We start from the raw sequence: 23,764 nt of genomic DNA, 5'->3' as shown, positions 1-23,764 counted from the left end.
AGACTAGGAAACTAAGTGATCTGACCCATCCTTTATTCCAGGGTTGATGAACCTCTGACCATGGGCCAGTTGTGGCTCACCGGGAATCCCAATTTGGCCTGCAAGTCCATTCCCCTTGAAACCACGCCCATCCACCCCACATCTGACATCATATGTGATTTCAGGTGTAGGGTGGATGTATCTTTGAAGGAGCTTAAAGTGAGCTCCTAAGTGTCCCCTTTGCTGGAGCTGGGCGCCCCTCCCACTGCCCAGTATCATGGGCCAGGAGCCAGCTTCACCTGCTGAACGGCAGCCTGAAGGGGGAGAAGGCAGAGTGACTCCATCTGCAGCTGACCAGCCTTCCAGGACACAGGAGAAGGCGCTGATGAGAACCAGCTGGCTTCAGCCTTCTTCAGCAGAGCTTCCAGCAGCAGTCAGGTGCCGGAAACAACACTTGTAGTTCCTGGCCCTGCCTTGTTGCTCATCTTGACCCTTGATCTTTGGGTTTCCTGACCCCCTGGACCGTCTGACCACGTGGATTGCTGCTCTCCCAACCCTAGGACTGGACCTGACTTTGGATGCTGACTCTGCCTCCAGGCAAATTCCCTCTAAGAGACTCTTCTGGTTGGCTGGTCTCCCACTCCCCTAAGCTCTGCACATTGTTGCTCAGCAACAAGACCACGACACCCACCGGCTGAGGAACGGAGAGGCCGTGCCTTCCTCTGGGAGCAGGGAGCGGTTTCCTCCTGCGCAAGCCCCATTTGAGGCTCACACAGCAGAATCTCTTACTGGGAGGAAATGTCCCACTTGTTAAACAGTAGGGACGAGGGCAGGAGCGCAGCTTGGGTTTCACACTTGGAGCACTTGCATGTTTTGGGCTAGCCCGGAATGCATGAAAGCTGGCGGACAGGTGAGCGGGTGGGAAAGGTGTTTCCAGGATGGTATGCTTGCTTGGGGACTCTCAAACTCCCCCCCCAACCCCCCTGTCTTTCAGCAGATGCTGGAGGCTTTGCCACTGTGTGTGGTGCTGCAGAGGTCCTCCTCTCTGCTTGCAGCCCCACCCCCTTCCTTCCTCGCCCAACCCCAAATCAAAGTTGTACTTGGGATACAGGACGCTTCTGAGATGGGAAGGGTACATGGTCACCCGGAGGGGTAATAAGGAACATTGTTGTGGTAGTTGTAGTCGGGACACACTTTCTGCACGAGCCTGTAGTCTATGCTGTAGAAGGTGATATAGATACAGATGACCTTGAAGGGCTTGGAGCAAACCCAGGAGACCTGGCTCTGCGTGTGGTTCAGGTAGCAGGTTTTGGAAGGGTCATAAGTGCACAGGGTGGTCTTCTTGGCTTTGTCCACTTTCTCGTACTCCACCCGGCAGTTGAAGATCTTGGATTCTTTGGCCTCGATGAAGATCTGCTGTTCGAGGTCAAACTCCACAGCTTTGTTGGGGGGCACCAGGCTGACGGAGATGTTTCCCTGCCCGGTGGAGTTGTGCCGGAAGAAGACGTTGACCGTGCCGTTCCCGTGGTCGACCACTTTCCCTGTGATCAAGAGGTTCAGCTTTACCGTCTTAATGTTGGAGTAGAAATCACCCCAGCCAAATATTTTCTTGAGCCGTCCGGGGTTTCCGACCGAGTCCCTCCGGCCGCGGGGCTGCACACCCTGGCTGTGCTTGGACAAGCTCTCTAAGACGTCCCAAAACTCTTGGGCGTTGTTGGAGGCCAACTCCAGGAGACTGGTGTTCTGGAAGTGAGGTTGGGCTGCAGAAGGTTTCAAGGAGAGCTGGCCTTTTTTCTTTTGTACCCGGGATCTTGGTTGCTCTTTGGGCGACTTCCCACTTTCCTCCTCCTCTTCCTCCGTTGCCTCGTCTTGGCCACAAATCACCTGCATGGAACAAGATGAGATCATGATGTCCTAAAGCACTGCCTTTTCTTATGGTTGTTGTTGTTTGACTCACCCCCTCCCCTGCCTTCCTTTATGGCAGTGGTTCTCAACCTTCCTAATGCCGCAACCCTTTAATGTAGTTCCTCATGTTGTGGTGACCCCCAACCATAAAATTATTTTCGTTGCTACCGTATTTTTCACTCTATAAGATGCACTTTTCCCCTCCTAAAAAGTAAGGGGAAATGTGTGTGCATCTTATGGAGCGAATGCAGGCTGCGTGGATAAGCCAGAACAGTGAGAGGGATCGCTGCGCAGCGCTTCCTCTTGCTGTTCTAGCTTCTGGGATAGCCCCTCAGTCCCTTCCCCCAACTCCCGGAAAAGCCCCCAAGAGCCGCGCTCCCTTTAAATAATATTTTTTTCTTGCATTCCCCCTCTAAAAACTAGGTGCGTCTTATGGTCAGGTGTGTCTTATGGGGTGAAAAATACAGTGCTTCATAACGGTAATATTGCTACTGCTATGAATCGTAATGTAAATATCTGATACGCAGGATGTATTTTCATTGTTACGAATTGAACATAATCACCGTATTTTTCACTCTATAACACGCACCCGACCATAACACGCACATAGTTTTGAGAGGAGGAAAATCTGTAGGCATGCCACCCGTAGGCATTTCCTCCATAACACGCACAGACATTTCCCCTTACTTTCTAGGAGGAAAAAAGTGAGTGTTATGGTGCAAAAAATACGGTAAAGCATAGTGATTAATCACAAAAACAATATGTAGTATATGTATATACCGTATTTTTTGCTCTATAAGACTCACTTTTTCCCTCCTAAAAAGTAAGGGGAAATGTGTGTGCGTCTTATGGAGCGAATGCAGGCTGCGCAGCTATCCCAGAAGCCAGAACAGCAAGAGGGATTGCTGCTTTCACTGCGCAGCGATCCCTCTTGCTGTTCTGGCTTCTGAGATTCAGAATATTTTTTTTCTTGTTTTCCTCCTCCAAAAACTAGGTGCGTCTTGTGGTCTGGTGAGTCTTATGGAGCGAAAAATACGGTATATTTTTCTCGTGCCGTGGGCCCCGTTCCCCTCCATTGACATTTCTGCCCCCTCCCTCACCACAGCGGAACCTCCCCCTCCTCCCAGTGTAGCAAATCGCCGGCCAATCGCCTGCTAAGGTTTGAGGCCCTGGCCAATGGGCGAGCGGTGGCTGCGCGTGGCCGAGAGGAGGAAGGGGGCTGGGCTGAACTGGCAGAGCACATTTCCAGCAGTCCCTCATCGGAGCAAGCTGTTTGCCGCCGCCGCTCGTGCTGCCGCCGCTCTGCTAAGCACGGCTCCTGTGCCTGCTCTTGCGAGCGGCAGAGGCTGTTGGTGGCAGAGGAACCCCCCCCCAAAAGCTTGCCGGTCCCTGGTCTTAGGCGACCCCTGTGAAAGGGGTCGTTCGACCCCCCAAAGGGGTCGCAACCCACAGGTTGAGAACCGCTGCTTTATGAGCTCGTGGGCACCTTTGGCTATTTGAAAATCTGTTGTGGGCATCACTGCAATCTGCTGCAGCGGCCTGGCTAGTTGCTGTGGGATGTTGCATCACTGAAGAAGCAGTCAAATGCAACATTTCCTGTTTGCCCAGAGTGGACAAGCAGGGGGATGTTGCTCCAGCCAGGAGGACTCCCTATCACACCTGGTCTGGAGCATCCTCCCCCTGCGTGTGACCAGGAAGATGGGTGCGATCCTGGCAGACCCTATATAGGGGCTAGTCACGCAGCCATCTTCCTCTTGACTCTCTTGACGCCTTTTTCTGTCTGCTGGCTCTCAGCCAGCCGCACACGGGCTCATCCCTCACAGAGGATGAGCCTACACTTTTCTCTATAACTGTTACTACAAGCTAAAGCACTGCCTTCAGGACCATACTGTGAACTGGATGTAAGTAACATTCATTACTTTTAAAAGAAGACTGTTGTGTCATTATTTTTTTAAAGAGGGAACTAAAGGGGATTTACCATGACAAGCCAGGCTCGATTGCTTAACTCAAATGATTCTCACGAATCCATCCACTAGCTTCCTGCAATGTACAAGGGAATGTGCTCTGCTACAAGCTCCCTAGCGTGAGAGAGGAAGGATAATATTTAATCAATATATCCTCTCCTCCTATCCACAACATTCCCACAGTTGCAAAACACTAGTAGCTTGCCTGAGTACAAAGAGACCTGCGGTCTCATTTGAAGTGTCAATTTTCTGTCCACCAGAACACCCAGAAGGCAAAAATTAATTTCTCCAAATCAGCTCTAAGTAAATGCACTCCCCTGGTTTCTCTCTCTCCATTGGCTAGAATGACCCTCAGAATTCTTGTGCACTCTCTTGCACATGCTCATGCTTTCACATGTACCCCCACATCTGTCCAAGCATGCACCCAAAATATCCAACACACACTCTTTTCTGCTCCTCCTTCCTCCCATTGCCCCAACCAACGTCCTTTCGCTCCCCCAAATCCCCATCCACGCTGTTTTCTGCTCTCCTCCCATGACTCTAGCTTCACCCTTTCCCTCTCTGCCATGTTACTTTCACATCCACCTTGCACCACCCACCCAATTTCTGCCCCTCCGTGCTCCAGAATTCCTACCTTCCCTCTTCCAATCCACAAACACGCAGCCACAACCAGCCTTCTCTCTCTGCCCTCCAGCCAGTCGAAAGGTCTGCTGCTGTCCAGTCTGAATGGAAGTGGATGTGTGCAACAGAGACCTTTGAGCCGCCCAAGGACACCGCTGCGCATTGCATTTTCCTTGGCTATCTGATGTGGAGGGAAGCAGATGGCCAAGTGGGCACTATGGCAACCCTCTGAGCTAAGCTTCTTCTCATGGGCACTTCCTTGGTCAATGCAGATAATGGGTTATCTAGATCAGGCACCCCCAACCTTCAGCCCTTCAGATGTTTGGGACTTCAATTCCCATCATCCCTGGCCACTGGTCCTGTTAGCTAGGGATCATGGGAGTTGTAGGTCAAAATATCTGGAGGGCCGCAGGTTGGGGATGCCTGATCTAGAGGATTTGTCTCATTGAGCTGCAGTGGGCTTTTGCTTTCCAGCTGTATATGGAAATTTTCTTGAATGGCCTTTTTACGCATGTAGAAAGATGTTGAGCAACTGAGAGTGAAAGTTTGGGCCGTACCTTGTGAGCGATTCATGTATATTAATGAATTGGCAAGCTTAAACTCCTAAGTTCAGGAATATTGAAGGACCTGCAGCTATACCAGATATATATATATACACACCTCTGGTTACGTACTTAATTCGTTCTGGAGGTCCGTTCTTAACCTGAAACTGTTCTTAAGCTGAGGCACCACTTTAGCTAATGGGGCCTCCTGCTGCTGCCGTGCTGCTGCTGTGCGATTTCTGTTCTCATCCTGAAGCAAAGTTCTTAACCCGAGGTACTATTTCTGGGTTAGCGGAGTCTGTAACCTGAAGCGTATGTAACCTGAAGTGTATGTAACCCAAGGTAAAGGGACCCCTGACCATTAGGTCCAGTTGTGACCAACTCTGGGGTTGCGGCGCTCATCTCGCTTTACTGGCCGAGGGAGCCGGCGCACAGCTTCCGGGTCATGTGGCCAGCATGACAAAGCCACTTCTGGCGAACCAGAGCAACGCATGGAAACACCGTTTACCTTCCCGCCGGAGCGGTACCTATTTATCTACTTGCACTTTGACGTGCTTTCGAACTGCTGGGTTGGCAGGAGCAGGGACCGAGCAACGGGAGCTCACCCCGTCGCGGGGATTCGAACTGCCAACCTTCTGATCGGCAAGTCCTAGGCTCTGTGGTTTAACCCACAGCGCCACCCGCATCCCAACCCGAGGTACCACTCTATATATATAGGCAGACAGGTCCCTGCCTCAAGAAACTTACAAAAGGGAGAGCTAAAGGACATGGAAGAACAATAAGCAAGTGAGTTGAACCTACCTACCTACCTAGACTTCACTTTGGATGGGAGATGGAAGACTGTGCTAAAAGTTGCACAGAATGCATTTGGAAAGAGACATTAGGATAAACTATGGTTTATTGTTTTGGGAATGAGCCTAGCCTTGCTAAAAGCTTGCATGCTCTTCCCTTCCCCCTCCCCCACCTGACACCACATCCAATTAACCACAGTTTAACCTAACCCACCTCACAGGGTTGTTGTGGAGATTAATTGCGGCTGAGAGGTGGTGACCGGCCCAAAGTCACCTGGTGAACTTCATGGCTGAGTGGGGGGCTTGAACCCTGGTGTCTTTCAGGGTGAAACAACTGTGGCCTCTTTTCAAGAAGTAATAATAATAATAATAATAATAATAATAATAATAATAATAATAATGGTCCCCCACCCATCTGACTGGGTTGCCCAGCCACTCTGGGTGACTCTTTTCTGAAGCTCAACAAGACACTTGGAAGATGCTTAGTGAAACAATAAGCAGCAATCTCCCTAAAAAAAAAAATTAAAATAAATAAAGCTTACATCCTCCTCTCTGTGGATATGTCTCTCTGCTTTTATCTTTTAAAGCTGCTCCTTTGGCTTTGACGTATCACTGCAGTCGGGCACAGCCCACCCTCCACGTTGTAAAGGGAAAGAAAGCATTCCCTCTGACGGTGGATCGCGACTTTTGTTTATTGAATTGTCACAGTTAAGAGAAACGGCCTCTTTCCTCAGACAGGCGCACCACTGAGCTTTTGCCACAGGCGCACTAACATTTATTCAATTAATCAGTAAAAGGCCAGACAGTTAATTGATTGAAAGACCTCTAATAGCTTGACGGCTCCAGTGAATGGTTTGAAAGCTGAGAAGCGACAGAAATAATGGGTCGCGCCGCGTGTCATAAACCACTGCTGGTGGCCACAGTCATGCCATACATTTAAAACAGTGCCACAGTCATGGCTTGCCCCAAAGAATTCTGGGAGCTGTGGTTTGTTAAGGGGGCCGAGAGTTGTTCAGAGGACACCCCCCCCTTCCCCTCACAGAAATAACAATTCGCAGAGTGGCTTAGCAATCAACCATTTTCCCACAGGGAATTCTGTGAACTGTAGTTCTGTGAGGGTAACAGGGGGTCTCCTAAGAGCTCTGAGCACTGTTAACAACATACAAATCTCATAAATCTTTGGGAGAAGTCATGACTCTTTAAAGTGCTTATCGTAGCGCTTTAAATGTGGCTTTGCTTTGCTGATTCATATTCCTTTTTGTACTTGAAGTAGGTGTCTCATTAGGCTAGAGAGTCCAACCTCAGCGACTGGGGGTTCCTGGTTCAACTCCCAGAGTTTTAGTGGGTTCTGCTACTTTAGGTCATTGCCCAGGTATCTTTGGGGTTAGCCATGACTGTTTAAAGTGGCATGATACCGCTTTAAATGTATGACGTGAATGTTGCTTATGGAATAGTAATAATAATAATAATAATAATAATAATAAAAAATTTCTACCCTGCCCATCTGGCTGAGTTTCCCCAGCCACTCTGGGCGGCTCCCAATCGAGTGTTAAAAACAATACAGCATTAAATATTAAAAACTTCCCTAAACAGGGCAGCCTTCAGATGTCTTTTAAAAATAGGATAGCTGCTTATAATAAAATAATAATAATAATAATAATAATAATAATAATAATAATAATAATAATTTATTTGTACCCCGCCCACTCTGGACCGCTTCCAACAAAGACAAAAAATACACTTATTTCCTTGACATCTGACGGGAGGGCGTCCCCCAAGGCAGGCACCACTACCGAGAAGGCCCTCTGTCTGGTTCCCTGTAACCTCACTTCTTGCAATGAGGGAACCGCCAGAAGGTCCTTGGCGCTGGGCCTCAGTGTCCGGGCTGAACAATGGGGGTGGAATGGCAATCGCCATCATCCTCGGGGTTCAGGAGTGTGTTTTCTGAAGAGCAAACTGGAGGGCAAGAGGACACACTAGGTAATGGTGCCGTTGAAATCCTTTCGAATTTACTTTGGGAATGTCCATGGGAACTCATTAAAGCCAGAGTGGTTCCTTGCTTGCGTAATGGGTTATATCCAACAACATTCTACCCAGAGCAGAGCTGTTGAAATCTGTGGCCCTAAAGCTCATCAGCAAAATGGCTTTACTTTGACTAGAACTAACATTGGATACAACCCATTGAACTTCATAAAGATGACTAGCTTAGGTCAATTCATCTCAATGGGCCTACACTGAATGTATGTGGCCACAGCCTCCCCAATACATTTTGCTGCCCGAGCAGCTGGATTTGCCTTCTTACGTCAATAGTATAATAGTATAATACTAGAAGCAATTAAAACAATTTTCAATCAGATGAATAGGGTAAGTCCCTACACACACACACACACACACACAGAGAGAGAGAGAGAGAGAGAGAGAGAGAGAGAATATTTCTATGTATATATGCACCCAAGGCCAGATGAATTACTTCAACACCTGAGGTGGAAAAGCCCACAAGCGCCTCTCCTCAGGAGTAAAAATATCATCATAATAAATTAAACGACTATCAATTTGCTGCCTTTTTGTGATGACTAAAATTATCTGCCAGAGACAGCTGTCTTGCTCTGCCTTAATGGTCTAGTTGTTAGGGACTGTCCACAAATAGCCCCTCCCCACACACAAAATAGTATGGCATATTTTGAATGGCCATCTAACTGCATCAAGGTGGGTTGAATATCCAACCCACAAATAAATCCACAGAATTAAAAAAAAACATTGCCTAGTCCCCACCCCATATAAGCACCCAACCACACTGTGTTTAACATGTTTCAATGGCTATTTTTGAAATTCAGTAAGGCTACCCTAAAGGAACCACTCTGTTTCAATGGTCGTTCTTTCCTGTTCATTTTAGTATGTCCCAAGAAGGGGTATTATGCAAGTGATTGTGAATCCTTGTCTGAACAGGGCTCAATGTGAGCAGCCTCAGGGTGTGTTCAGCGTCATTCTCTCATCCCTAAAACTTGTAAAGAGATTAGTGTACTTTGGACATGTTCAGTATCACTTATCAGTCACAACATGCACACCCTAAAATGATGTGCAAGACCCGGGTATCTTCAAGGTCCTCTACCTCCATTGCTGTACATTGGTACGTCAGGTTACAGATACTTCAGGCTACAGACTCCACTCAGAAATAGTACCTCGGGTTAAGAACTTTGCTTCAGGATGAGAACAGAAATCGGGTGGCGACAGCGGGAGGCCCCATTAGCTAAAGTGGTACCTCAGGTTAAGAACAGTTTCAGGTTAAGAACGGACCTCCGGAACGAATTAAGTTCTTAACCTGAGGTACCACTGTATAATCCTGGGGGGAAATGGTTCTGTCTATGATTCTGTTTCCATATGATTTTTAAAATTATTTTATTACTAGAATCAGCCAGTTCCGGATCAATACTAGGGCTAAGGGAAACATTCAGTTTTGTTTGTGTTTTAATGAGAAACTGCCTAATTCACACCAATACATGAACCGAAACAGCAATCCTTTCACAAATTCACACTTCTCCGAATTTTGCAATGTGGTTCTCCAGCCAAGCAATCTGTACATAACGCATACAGTTAAAGAAAAGAATACATAGAAGTGTGTATATTCATGAAAACAATTTCCAAAAATGGATTATATTAAATTACTTGCAAAAAATCTCCGGGGGTGGGGGGAGGATGCAGTAGTATGCTTGTAAATTATCATTAGGATTTTACCAAACAAATTGTGGCAGAAATATGAACTGCGTTTAAGCACGGAACAATGAGAAACTGAAAGAAACCAAAATGGATTGATCCATTCCCATACTGAACTAAACAGAATGAAATCATGGAATCTTTAGAAACCTGGAAGTTCAGTTCCATATACACTGAGAAATAAGAGCGCATTTAGCTCCTTCTGGGATTTTACAAACTGCACCTGAGTGTAGAGAGTATTTAACTTAGTCATTGCACTTTATTTGCTTTATCTGTTGAGCTGGAAAAGGCATTGCAGTCTCTGGTGTTTTGCCCTTGCAGCAGGTTTGGCAGGAAGAACCTCTTAGTCTTAGTGTCTATTCCCCCACCAGGTTTAGTTTCAAGGACATACCCTCTCACTCCTCAAGAGCTGGTGTAGTGGCCAGGAGATTGAGCTGGGAATCTGGAAGCTCCTGGTTTGAATCTTGCCTTTTCCACGAACTCACCAGGGTTGCCTTCTGCAATCTCCCCTCTTTCCCTCCCAGTCTCTGTCCTACCATCTGCAACTGGGGGGAGGGGAAAGGATAATACAGTCTCACCTTATAGCAGAGACATACAGTGGTGCCTCGCAAGACGAAATTAATCTGTTCCACGAGTCTCTTCGTCTTGCGGTTTTTTCGTCTTGTGAAGCACGGCTATTAGCGGCTTAGCGGTTTAGCGGCTATTAGCGGCTTAGCGGCTATTAACGGCTTAGCGGCTTAACGGCTATTAACGGCTTAGCGGCTATTAACGGCTTAGCGGCTTTAAGAAAAAGGAAACAAACTCGCAAGACGTTTCGTCTTGCGAAGCAAGCCCATAGGGCAATTCGTCTTGCGGAACGACTCAAAAAACGGAAAACCCTTTCGTCTAGCGAGTTTTTCGTCTTGCGAGGCATTCGTCTTGCGGGGCATCTCTGTACCTCACCATTTGAAAACCAAAGTGCGGCTTCCGATTGGCTGCAGGAAGCTCCTGCAACCAATTGGAAGCCGCGGAAGCCCGGCCAGACGTTTGGCTTCCAAAAATAGTTTGCAAACCGGAACGGTCACATCCAGGTATGCGGCATTCAGGAGCCAAAACGTTCGAGAACTAAGCTGTTCGAAAACCAAGGTAGGACTGTACCAGAAACTGCTATACAGTGCTAAGTAATAATAATAATTATTATTTCTTATTTATACCCCGCCCATCTGGCTGGGCTTCCCCAGCCACTCTGGGCGGCTTCCAACAAAATATTAAAATACATTAATGCATCAAACATTAAAAGCTTCCCTAAACATTCCCTAAGTATTATTATAGGGAGGTTCTGCACAAGAAAGCAAGGTCGGTAGACTGCCTGGAGCCCCAGACCTCCCTTTCTCCAGGGCTGCAAATAAACCACGCATGTAAATCACATTCAAAGCACCCCCTTAAAAAAAAAAAGATTCCCAGGAACTGTAGTTTACCCCCACAGAACTGCAGTTCCCAGCACCTTCCACAAATTGCAGTTTCCAGGATACTCCTGGGGAAGATGGGCTATAAATGTGTTATGTGCAAGAAGCTTAAATTAATAAATCAGGCTCTGTATATACCCCTGTGCAAATGTGCCCAGGTTCAACCTCTGGTATCTCAAGGTAAAGTTGGGAAAGACTTTTTGTCACATTCCCCCTGGAGAGCAGTGACAGTACTGAACTAGTTGGATCAATGGTCCAGCTAGCTCAGTATAGCTTCCCGGGTCTTTACAAGATCATGCCAAGGGAGGGAAACATAATTTCAGACCCTCGATGTTCAGCTGAAGTCACTCACCCATGCTAGCTATCGTTAAACCACTAGTCCCAGAAATTATAATGTTAACTAAGGCAATAACAAACGTATTTTTTAATTGTTTTATTTTTATTTATTACCCCATCTTTCCTCCAAGTAGCTTGAGGTTGTATACATTTTTCTCTTCCCTACATTTTATTCCCACCAGAGCCAGATTTAGGTTTGATGAGGCACTAAGCTACTGAAGGTAATGGAGCCCTTTATATGTCCAGCTGTCCTTTATCAACAACAAATTGTCACTGTTTTTTGTGTTGAATAAATGCTATATAGTAATTTATGGACCACATAGGTATCTAAAGCCATTTGCACATGCAGAATGTAGGCACCCTATATATAGAAATGAGCAAACCAGTGATATTTTGGGGAGCAGGCGGGGCCCATGACTTACATCATAGGAGCCTACACAACACAAAACACTGTCGCTGTATGTAGGTTTTACTTTATTTGTTTTTTATCTTATATTTTGGAATGTACATCCAGTTTTTTCCTTTAATCTTTTGGGGGGCTCCCAAGAGAGTGGGGCCCTAAGCTACAGCTTGTTTAGCTTATACGTAAATCCGGCACTGATTCCCAGAACAACCCTGTGAGGTAGTTTGGGCCAAAGAGGCAGCGACTGGCCCGAGATCACCCAGTGAGCTTCATGGCTGAGTGGGGATTTGAACCCGGCTCTCCCAGGTTTTAGTCTGACACTCTAACCACTACACCACACTGGCGCTCACATGTAGTAACGCTGAGTGTATTTCTTATGGTAAATGTTGACATTTACCAGTAGTGGGATTTTCGGTTGTTTTTGAGAAGCCACCAGGCAGGTTTGTCCCGTTGCAAATGTGCATAGAAGCAACACACAGAGGAAAGAGCATGAACATATGCTCACTGCAGCCTCAACGTGTAACTTCTGTGCCTCAATCCTATACTGTAGTCGGAACAGAGCCTTCCTGTGTATGAGTCGTACACAGTATGCAATTTCTCCCGATTGGTGGCTGCAGTGTCTCCACATGTTGCTACTGTGTGCAGCTGTTTGCACGATAAGGGCTGTGCCGTTAGGAAATTATTTACTGGTAAGTCTCAAGGACAAGCCAGTGCCCTTGGTAAGGGACCAAATTTCATCACCATCATCATCTAAACCAGTAAAAGATGACCAGTTTAGAAAGAGGATGAAAGAAAAGGATCAATACTCATCAAGAGGGTTCTGACACTTCCCAGTTGGCTTTTCAAAGTCTTTTTAACATCGATGTTTAAAACAGAGATGGCATACCCTTCCCATTTGACATTTACTGTACCGTATACATCTGAAGACATTTGCCTGCCTGGAATGGAACTCAAATAGGACAAACACACACACACACACACACACACACACACACACACACACACACACACATGCCAACACTTTAAAAAGGCTCATTGCACCGATTCAGATTCCTCTTCTATATCTCCACCCCCTCTGGTGAAAATGTCTTCGATTTTCTGCCTGGTGGGACCACCTGCCTGGTTTTCTTTTAACAGAGTAAGATATATATATAGGGAAAAGAAAACGTAAAAGATTGCAAATATTCAAATAGTCTCATCTGAGAGGTTTCCCCCCAGCACTGATATATTGTAAAGTTATGTGAAATGTGCCCCATGGCCAGCTGCCCTCTAACATCTCCCAATTGGTAAAGACCCTGATGTTGGGAAAGATTGAGGGCACAAGGAAAAGGGGACGACAGAGGACGAGATGGGTGGACAGTGTTCTCGAAGCTACCAGCATGAGTTTGACCAAACTGCGGGAGGCAGTGGAAGACAGGAGTGCCTGGCGTGCTCTGGTCTGTGGGGTCACGAAGAGTCGGGCACGACTAAACGACTAAACAACAACAATTCCATACAGTGGTACCTCAGGTTAAGAACTTAATTCGTACCGGAGGTCCGTTCTTAACCTGAAACTATTATTAACCTGAAGCACCACTTTAGCTAATGGGGCCTCCCGCTGCGCTGCCCCGCAATTTCTGTTCTCATTCTGAAGCAAAGTTCTTAACACGAGGTACTATTTCTGGGTTAGCGGAGTCTGTAACTGTACTAGGATGCTGCCTTGTACCCAGTTACACTAGTCCATCCAGCCCTATACTGTCTGTCCTGACGGGTTGGCAGCAGCTCTGTAGGGACCCAGGAAGAGTCCATCCATCCATTCGTTATTAAATTTATACCTCACCTTTGCTGCAAGGATCTCAAGGCGCCATGCATGGTTTTCCTCCTAATAAGAACAGTAAGACCTGCACCAACAGTTGACACTTCCAGGAGACTGGGAAAGAGACCTGCCATCATTGCTCTCCCTGACATTAGTCTTTTGGTGCTGTGTCAGCCACCTCTGGGAGGCTGTAATACATGGGTAGGCAAACTAAGGCCCGGGGGCCGGATCCGGCCCAATCGCCTTCTCAATCTGGCTCGTGGATGGGCCAGGAATCAGCATGTTTTTACATGAGGAGAATGTGTCCTTTTATTTAAAATGCATCTCTGGGTTATTTGTGGGGCATAGGAATTCATTCATTCCCCCCAAAAAAATATAGTCTGGCCCCCCACAAGGTCTGAGGGGCAGTGGACCGGCCCCCTGCTGAAAAAGTTTGCTGACCCCTGCTGTTATATGTCATCTACATCCCCTCCTTGAACTGCATTTAAGCCAGGCTCCTTGGAGTGCAGGAAGACCAGGATCAGAAACTTTATTGTCTGCGAACTTTATTATATTGGTTTTATTTTCCCCCTAATATTGACTTTATTCTGCATTTGCTGAATTGCTGGTTTTTGTTACTTTGAATCAGCTGACCTGTTTTGTATTTTTTTTTGTATATTTGTATTTCCTCTGCTCTCTAGATGTTTTGAACGCTTGGGTGCTGCTTGTTGCGGAAAAGCGGCATGCAGGGAAAATCAATCAATCAATCAATCAATCAATCAAGGAATCAATCAATCAGAACATAAAAAAGAGCCCAGATGGATCAGGCCAGTGGCCCATCTACTCCAGCATCCTGTTCTCACAGTGTCCACCTGTGGCGCCATCTTGAATAACAGATTGGAGGCGGGGCACGTATAAGCCCCGCCTTGTAGAATCAATCGCAAAGGGACCTCGGCTCTAGGAGTTGGCTCCGATGGTGGCTCCCCCAGACAGTGTGGGAAGCCCACCAGCCCATTTTAACCCTCATATTTTAACCCTGTGAGGTGTCTTACCCAGCTGAGAGATAAGGAGTGGCTCAAGGTCACCTGGTGAGCTTCACAGCAGAATTGGAAACTGCTCTCCCAGGCCCTAGTCCGACACTCTGACCAATCCCCCACACTGGTTTTCTCCGTCCAAGCTATGCACATTTATTTCACGTATTAATTGCTCGCGGCAAAAGGCTCTCTAAGCGACTCACAAACGACAGTTAAGGGCATGGTTGCCACCTGTCCTGTATCATACAGGATTGTCCCGTATTTCAGTGTAAAATGCTACGTCCTGTATTGATACAGTTTAGTCCTGTATTTCAGGTCTTTTCTCTTTCTCTCTCTGCCAAGTTGGGGATGCTCTCCCAATTCATGTGTTTGAAAGGATGTGAGAAAGGTCATGTATTTGAGCTCTGGGTAGCCGAGCACAGACAGATTTACGAATTCATGTGTGCGTCCGTGTGTGTGTGTGTGTGTGTGTGTGTGTGTGTGTGTGTTTGACAACTTCTAGAGGGGCCATCCTGTTAGGCCACAGTCGATTGTAATAAAGGTAAAGGTAAACGGTATTTCCGTGCGCTCTGGTTTCCTTCACGGTGTCCTGTTGCGCCAGAAGCGGTTTAAGTCATACTGGCTACATTAAGGTTACCAGATTTTTTTCAATGAATCCAGGGACAACTTCAATGGATTTTGTATGGGGACTGATTTGTAAATCCGGGGACTGTTCCCAGGAAACTGAGACATCTGGTAACCTTAGGCTACATGACCCGGAAAGCTGTCTGTGGACAAACGCTGGCTCCCTCGGCCTGAAAGGAAGGTGAGCGCCACAACCCCATAGTTGCCTTTGCCTGGGCATAACCGTCCAGGGGTCCTTTACCTTTACCTTTCTAAAGATTGTAATGGATTGCTTTGAAGTTGCTTCAGCACCAGAAAGGGTAAAAGAAATCGCCCCCAAACCAACCCACCTTGTCCTGTATTTTGCCAGAACAAAGATGGCAAAGCGTGTTTTCCTTCATGGAGAGCACGTGTTGCGGTGGGGGCCGCCAGGACACTCCAAAGTTGGGGGTGGGCTAATTGATCGTTGGCCACTGTTGCGATTGGGCTTCCCTTGTTGTTGGGAAGAAATTAATGTTGCCATTTGTTGATTGACATCCAGAAATGCTAAAACTCCTTGCATGAGGCTAGGGCTTCCTCTTTTTGCCCGTGCATCAGATTGCCTGTCCCCCCCCCCCTAAAATTAGGGTTGTTTGCTTTGACCTTGCTATACCTCTCATGGGGTCGTCTGCTCTTGGGGCAGGGGCCCGGTAGGAATTTTGTCCATCTGGCTGATTGGCTGGGGCCATTTGGTTTTTGCCTACTGCGTAGCAAATCGTCACAACTTGTAAGGTTGCGGTTAGGCATTGGTTTATGGTTTGGTTGGTTGAGGGGCATGGATTGGCTGTGCCTGCCCCTCTAATGCTGCTGCTGCAAGGGATTCCATTAAAGGAATCAGGGGCTAACTATTGCTTGTCCACTCTGTCAAGGGGGCTCGGGCCATAGCAATGAGCTCCTGGTTGCATTTGGGGAGGGCTGAGGGCAGCTTCCCTGCTCCGTCGCTACCCCCAAGTGTATTCCCCTATTCTGACTTTCGCATCGTGTGGAATGTCAGTCTGTCCCCCATGGTGGGGGCAGATAGTCGCAACCAAAGCCTAAGCAACCACTCACATTTTTGTATTTTAATAAAGTTGTGGCCAAAATTATGCCAAAAACCTTAAACAAAAATTCTGTGTGACATGTGAGTTATTGGGGTGGCCCTGGGGACCTCGACAAGCAACCCTAATAGCATCACATAGAAACAAAACGACATTGCAATACAACCATCGCAATCACCCGTAATAAACAGACGCAGCTAAACTTCTGACAGCAGAAAGCAGCTTCTCAATAGGTCACAATCCACCCAATGCCTGCTTGCCCCAACATTGGTATTGGATTGTGGGGCCTTTGGTATGCTCTTCCATAAAGTTTAGTCCCACCCCCTCCACCCGGGTTGGGGAAGGACAGTGTGGGGATTAGGGAAATGTTGGCCCAGGATATTTGCAAGGTGATGTGTGCAGAAGCCTGCGGCACTGTCGTCAGGATGACTAAACGGTGGGAATGCTGTATTACTCATTTTCTCCATCTGAGCTTTGTTTTCCAATTCATTTATTTGTGGGTATGGTGCAAGGCTATGCATGTCTAACCCAGGAGGTAGACCCATTGAATTCAATGGAAATTACTCCCAGGTAATTGTGTATAGGAAGAGGGGCATTTTAACAGCTTCATGCCCAAGTAAGGAGATGAAATGCTTCTCACTCTGGCACTTTTAATTGCTGCTGCAATTTAATTGCTGCTGCATAGTTTAAAGAATTAACTGGACTGAGAAGCTGATGGACTGGGAAGGCTTGAGATATGAAATGTTCAAAGGTAACTGTAAGAGGTATATATCTTAATTTAATCTAATTGATTTATTTCAGTCACTGACCAGAATGCAAAAGTATGTATCAAATTTTGAAAAATGCATTAAAAAAATTACCGTATTTTTTGCTCTATAAGACTCACTTTTCCCCTCCTAAAAAGTAAGGGGGAATGTGTGTGCATCTTATGAAGCGAATGCAGGCTGCGCAGCTATCCCAGAAGCCAGAACAGCAAGAGGGATTGCTGCTTTCACTGCGCAGCAATCCCTCTTGCTGTTCTGGCTTCTGAGATTCAGAATATTTTTTTTCTTGTTTTCCTCCTCCAAAAACTAGGTGCATCTTGTGGTCTGGTGCGTCTTATAGAGCGAAAAATACGGTAACTTCATTAGGGGGGGAAAGGAACCCAACCTTTTTTCTTTTTCTTAAAAAAAGCTCTGCTCAGCGTGGCCCTTCAGATGTTGTTGGGACTACATCATTCTTTACTATTTGCTATGTTGGCTGGGGCTGATGGGAATCCAACGGCCTCAGTTTCCACAGCTGGGAAATGGGAACTATAGCTGCCAACCACATGGGGTGTTGGTTTATTTTCATGAAATAGTCCCCCCCAAAGAATCAATACTGCTTAACAATTATACAAAATACTATAGAATGATGAAGACCTCCCTCCCTTCATGCTTCTTTGTGTTCTGTTTGTTTACTTTAGATGAACCAGAATACGGAATTGTAAGTGCCAGATTAAATGATAACAACTAACAGCCTTCTGGAATTAGATCACCTTTCAGGTAAGTAGATTTCAACTAAACATTGGGCAGTCACGGACCATAAATTTGAAAGATGTTTGACGCACATTTAAAGCACATTACTTCCCCAAAGAACCTGGGAACTGTAGTTTGTGAAGGTTCATGGGAATTTGAAGCTCTTTAAGGGGGAAAACTACAGTTTCCAGGATTCTTTGCATGGTGTGGAGTGTCAGGCTTCCTAGTTGTAAGAGTTATTTGATGGTGGAGCAGGAGACGTCGGGTTCTTCTTCACCAAGAATATTTAAGCAGAGGCTAGGCGGTCATCCTATTAGGGATCCTGTGTGGTAGATCCAACATTGATCAGGGTGGGTTGGCCTCGATCACCTCCAAGATCCCTCCCAACTGATTCTAAATTCTAGAAGCAGGCAAAGATGGGAAAATTCCAATGCAAAGGACTGTCCTCTCCTATAAAGATCCTCCTTTATGTGGTAACTCACTGCACCCATATGAGAGGGCACCAAACATAGGGCCTCGCCCCGAGATCTGGGAAAGTAAGAAGGCTCTACAGTGGTACCTCAGGTTAAGAACTTAATTCGTTCTGGAGGTCTGTTCTTAACCTGAAACTGTTCTTAACCTGAAGCACCACTTTAGCTAATGGGGGCCTCCTGCTGCCAGAGCACAATTTCTGTTCTCATCCTGAGGTAAAGTTCTTAACCCGAGGTACTATTTCTGGGTTAGCGGAGTCTGTAACCTGAAGCATATGTAACCCGAGGTACCACTGTATATAAACTAGGAGCTGGAGCTCTTATTACATGGGTATTTCTGAATCAGCGAAGGGGGCATGCAGAAAGCCTTGCGGTCCAGTCCCTAGTATCTCCAGGTAAGGCTGCATGCCCTCCAACTTCCCTGAAAATGTCAGGACCGTCACGAAAACCCTGCTTCTCAATTGTTTCACGTGGAGCCCGAATTCCCAAGGGGCCTTCCCTTCAGTCCAACATTTCAACGTGTTACTGGAAGTTCAGATCTGTACATCCTTCTAACATGTCTCTTAGATCTATGCCTCCTGCTCCCCACCCCATCCTGCCACACTCAATATGGCGTCACTTCCTGTTTTTATGAAAAAACAAGATCCGGGTCACTCCAATGCCCCGAAGAAAGTTTCCAATTGTTTTCCAATTGTTTTCCCACTGCTACAGGCAGAGGGCCTTCTCGGTAGTGGCACCCGCCCTCCCACCAGATGTCAAAGAGAACAACAACTACCAGACTTTTAGAAGACATCTGGGCAGCCCTGTTTAGGGAAGCTTTTAATGTTTGATGCATTACTGTATTTTAATATTTTGTTGGAAGCCGCCCAGAGTGGCTGGGGAAGCCCAACCAGGCTGGCGGGGTATAAATAATAAATTCTTCTTCTTCTTCTTCTTCTTCTTCTTCTTCTTCTTCTTCTTCTTCTTCTTCTTCTTCTTCTTCCTCAGTCGGTCGGTCTCCCATCAAGAAAGTGGGCAGGGCCTGTCTGCAAGGCCGCCACCATGGCTGTGAGGGGCACCAAGGGATTGCTGATCACTTGACTCCGGCTTCCTTCATTCAGCTGCTGCAACTGCATCCCTGCCCCAGCCTCAGACCGGGAAGATGCAAGGGAGTGGGCACACTGATGTAGAACATGTCCCTATTTTCCATTATTTTGCCTATTAATTTTTATTAATTTCCCAATTTTTTAACAGATTAACATCAAATCAATTCAGATTTAACACATATTTTTAAATGGACTTTCCACACATCCCCTTTCAAGATGCTTCTTTCCCCTCCCTCCTTTGCTGCTTGCAATAAAGTACATTTCCTTAATTTCTAATACTTTCCCATCCATTCTCTCTTTCCGTTGACTGCGCATGTTCAATTCCTGCTTGGACTTTTGTTTAACCATTTCCCAATTGATCAAATACAGTGGTACCTCTGGTTACGTACTTAATTCGTTCCGGAGGTCCGTTCTTAACCTGAAAACATTCTTAACCTGAGGTACCACTTTAGCTAATGGGGCCTCCCGCTGCCGGCTCGCGATTTCTGTTCTCATCCTGAGGTAAAGTTCTTAACCCGAGGTACAACTTCGGGGTTAGCGGAGTCTGTAACCTGAAGTGTTTGTAACCCGAGGTGTTTGTAACCTGAGGTACCACTGTAGAGTTAATCTCTCTTTAGCAACTAATACAGTTTATTCATCATGCCGTATATGTCCCTATTTTCATCTGAGGAATGCTGAAGGGTACTGGGCTGGGAATGTCTCCCACCTGAAATTCTGAAGAGCGAACGCTAGTTGGTAGAGACGGTACTTTGCTAATTGGATTAAGGTTTAATATGAGGCAGGTAAGGTGTATACATGACTTGGAAGCTGTATGCCGGATCCCTCGGCCAATAAAGCGAGATGAGCGCTGCAACCCCAGAGTTGGCCACGACTGGACCTAATGGTCAGGGGTCCCTTTACCTTTACCTTTACCTTTTAAGGTGTACAGGACAGGGAGTGGGAGGAACCAGTGGCCCTCCCCGATATGGCTGGACTACAACTCCCATCAGGCCCCAGCATCACGGTCAATGATCGAGAGCGATGGGAATTGTAGCCTAAGAATTTTGGATCGCCACAATTCCTCCCCTGGGAAAAGGAAACACATCACTCCCTGAGCTAGTCAGAACAGATGATACTTGACCGAATCCACCAGAAGACAAGGCAGCGTTATATGTTTATTGTAGGGATGGGGAAGCCTATAGGCCCTTTGGCTGTTGCTGGACTACAACTCCCAACATCCTTGGCCATTGGCTATGCTTGCCGGGACTGATGGGAGTTGTAGCTCAGCTGGAGGGCCAAAGCTTTCCTACCTCTCTTCACCATAATTGGCAACCTACCCCTGGTGCCTGCCGACTCGGAGTTCTGTAATTAACGCAAACAAACACAATTGCCTTTTTAAGTAGGGAGGAGAGGACCGCAGAACCATCCTAATTTGATTTCTTGACATGCAGGCGGATTTTTAAGTGCCCCGTTGACTGGCATAGGGAGTAACCAATTATTATTTTTTAAGAGAGGAAGGAAAATACATTATGAGGGGTGGGGTGGCTGGATGGGGAAGAAACCAGGCGAGAAGCAAGCACAGCGACAAAGCCACCCAGTTCAGCCCAGCTGCCAGCCCCCATGCAGGAAGATGTGTCTGCGCCAATTCGGCAGGGATTAAGGGGACTCTGCTGCCAAAGAAAACTCTGCGCTTGTTTCCCTGTGGACATGAAATGTGTGGGGTTTTCCCCCCTCCCCTCTGTTCAGAGAACAACAAAATGATTAGTGGGGGAGCTGGTAGGAGCTTTGAGTACCCCAAAGGGCAGTGGGAAGAGTTCCTAGTACAGTGGTACCTCAGGTTACATACGCTTCAGGTTACAGACTCCGCTAAACCAGAAATAGTGCTTCAGGTTAAGAACTTTGCTTCAGGATGAGAACAGAAATCGTGCTCCGGGGGCACAGCAGCAGCAGGAGGCCCCATTAGCTAAAGTGGTACCTCAGGTTAAGAACAGTTTCAGGTTAAGAACGGACCTCCGGAACGAATTAAGTACTTAACCGGAGGTACCACTGTATCTTCTCCAGGAGATGAGATCTGCTACCTGTGGCCACCCACAATTCCAGTGAGATAACTTCTGTTTTTAAATGGGCTCAGAGATTAAATGGAGGGTGTGTCTGTGTCGGCACCTTTGCTGCTCCCCGTTAGAAATCAATTGTTATTCACCCTTCTATGCCAACCCAGCCTGCCAGGTTCTTAAATATAAATGCTGCTTGCAAAATCTCAGAATCCGTGTTTGTTTTTCTCCCGGGGGATGATAACAATGATCTAAGAAGTCACCTTCTGGGCATCCAAGCAGAGGTCTTCTCTTAGACCCTTCCTGCCAACCAAAGGGTGAGCAGTGCCTCTTGAATACACAGCTCCAGAGCCCCGGGCAAAGGATTAAACAACAACAACAACAACCAGAACCTTGCAGACATGCATTGGGATAGCGTGACCGGGGAAAAAAGCCTCTTCTCTGCTTGATAGGGAAACAAAGCTTCTTAAACCTGCTGCAGCATTTTTAAAAACCCGTGCCGTTTCCAAGGCCTGATTTGCTAATTAGTTTTTGTAAGTTTTGCCAGCCGTTTTAAACAGGGGTCAGTGGGGAACCTGCCCATCTTTGCAGGGGGTTGAGGGGAGGGAACGATCATTTGCTACCAGCCCAGAGTCGATTAGGTTCGGCACAGACTCTGGACCTGTGTTCAGATCCTTCCATCGTCAGGAAAGCTCACTTGGGTGACCTCAACCATCTCTTATTATTTTCTCTTCAGCTGCCTCCCTTTGTGTCCCTATTGGATTTGGGAGGAATCTTCACTCCCCTGAGTTCTGCCTTCCTCGCCCCATAAGGGATTGCCATAAGTAGAGCTAGTTTGTTTGGTGGCCTTCCAGTTTCCTTCGGGGAAACTTGCAGGATGGGTTTTGTTTGTACTTAGGATCTGATAGCTTGCCACTTGCAAGCACCTCTCTCCCCAGGACCAGGTTGCCTGTGAATGAATATATGATACAGCTTTCTCCCCCGTCTTGTTGTGGTTTCCTTACTTGCAGCCTGGCTCACCTATTTGAGCCAGCTAGAATTGCTTATTTATTTGGGTGGTGCAACCTGTTTGCCTCTTCAAGGTGTATTTGTGTTTGTTCCAGGGGTAGCCAAATTGTCCTCTCTCTCTCTCTCTCTCTCTTTCTTTCTCTCTTTCTGTCTCTCCTCCCTGTAGTGCATTTAACTACATCCTGACATAAAGCCATAAAGCTGCTATTGAGCAGAATCCGATCCCAGAATGAGATAAAAAGTGATCAGATAGCTTTATAAGACTGTTCAAGCATTCTGAATGACTAGGTACGCTCAAATGGAGGAGTTAGGATTTATTTCTTATCTTTAAAAATCTGCACTGTTTTGTGTTTTATTGCGGTATATTTTTTACTGCATTCCTTGTCATTTTTTTTTATAACTCATTTTGAACTTTTATTGCACGTTGCCCGGAGAACTCTCCTCCGGGGTGGTTAACCAATTTAAACGAACAAGCAATGAGAGATTCAAACAGACAAGCAATTAAGGAAGAGATTTGGCAGGTGACGCTTTTCTTAACCAGGCACCTGTTTACAACCCTAAATCAGGACCTTAAAGAAAAGGAAAAGGAAAATGGCAACCTTAATTGATAGGCAGATGGATGGGCAGTCCTGCCTTATGGGGTTGGACTAGATGTCCTTTGGATCCCCCCCCCAAATCTCCTGTGCCCCGACCCTGCCTGGCAAAGTTGATGCGAGGACAATTGTTAAGCCCAGGCAAAGCCCGGTGCATGCTAAGAAGTGCTACGCGGAAGCAGCAGACCGCAAAACTGCTGGAACATACTAATTTCAAGCAGCGCTTTGCACAAGCTGCCCCTTTGCTCTCAGGCACCGCCAAGGGCATGCCACTATCCTTATTCTCTCTCCCCCCCCCCCCCGCAACCTCCCCTTTCCCTTGTCCGTTGCTCACTTACCAGCAGATAGATGCTCCCTTGGATGAGGAATATGAAACAGCACCGTGTCAGCTGCATTTTCTTTTCAGCCTCTCCTCCTCCTTTCCCCTCCTCTTATCGATATCTGGCTAAATCTGTTGTGCTTCCTTGCTGCTGCTGCTGCTGCTGCTGCTGCTGCTGCTGTTTATAATCTGGCCTCTGGCTTCCTAGGATCTCCCCTTTCCAGGTTCCATCTGGCCGCCTCCTTCCAGCCAGGCATGGATGGGCAAAACAGAAAAATAAGGGAAGCAGGAACAGCCCCACTATCTCAACCTCTGCAGTTGGAGAGCTCCATGGGGCTGCCTCCTGTCTGCTCCCTGCTTTGCCGGAGACTCTGGCAAAACTCACTCCAGTCCCTCGCTCTTTTCTTTCTCCCTCTCTCCCTCTCTCCACTAGCTCCCTCCCACTGACAGGTGCCACCACTGGAGCCGAGGAGCCCTGCCTTAACCCCTTGCCTGCCTGCCTGGCAAACTTGGAAACTCAGCGCAGAGCTCCAAAGTTGGCAACAGCGTCCTAGAGAAGATTGCGCTCTGCCTCTGCCT

The 23,764-nt window shown here is 47.0% G+C and overlaps 1 protein-coding gene across 1 annotated transcript; it reads right to left on the bottom strand.

The window, feature by feature from the left end:
* Window positions 1-19: 19 nt before the first annotated feature.
* NXPH3 (neurexophilin 3) lies at window positions 20-23,764 on the bottom strand. Its single transcript, XM_028703838.2, has 2 exons — window positions 23,205-23,764; window positions 20-1,863 (listed from the first exon to the last, which is right to left on the bottom strand). The coding sequence occupies exons 1-2, from the start codon at window positions 23,259-23,261 to the stop codon at window positions 1,120-1,122; spliced, it is 801 nt and encodes a 266-aa protein (XP_028559671.2). The 5' UTR covers window positions 23,262-23,764; the 3' UTR covers window positions 20-1,119.

This window comes from Podarcis muralis, chromosome 13, assembly GCF_964188315.1.
Source record: "Podarcis muralis chromosome 13, rPodMur119.hap1.1, whole genome shotgun sequence".
In the NCBI taxonomy this organism is placed as follows: Eukaryota; Metazoa; Chordata; class Lepidosauria; order Squamata; family Lacertidae; genus Podarcis; species Podarcis muralis.
This window is presented reverse-complemented; position numbering and strand designations above follow the sequence as displayed.

Coding starts and splice junctions, on each gene's coding strand:
- NXPH3 (XM_028703838.2), bottom strand. CDS start 23,261: ATGCAGCTGACACGGTGCTGTTTCATATTCCTCATCCAAGGGAGCATC. Junction 1,864..23,204: donor AAGGGAGCATCTATCTGCTG/GTAAGTGAGCAA, acceptor TGTTCCATGCAG/GTGATTTGTGGCCAAGACGA.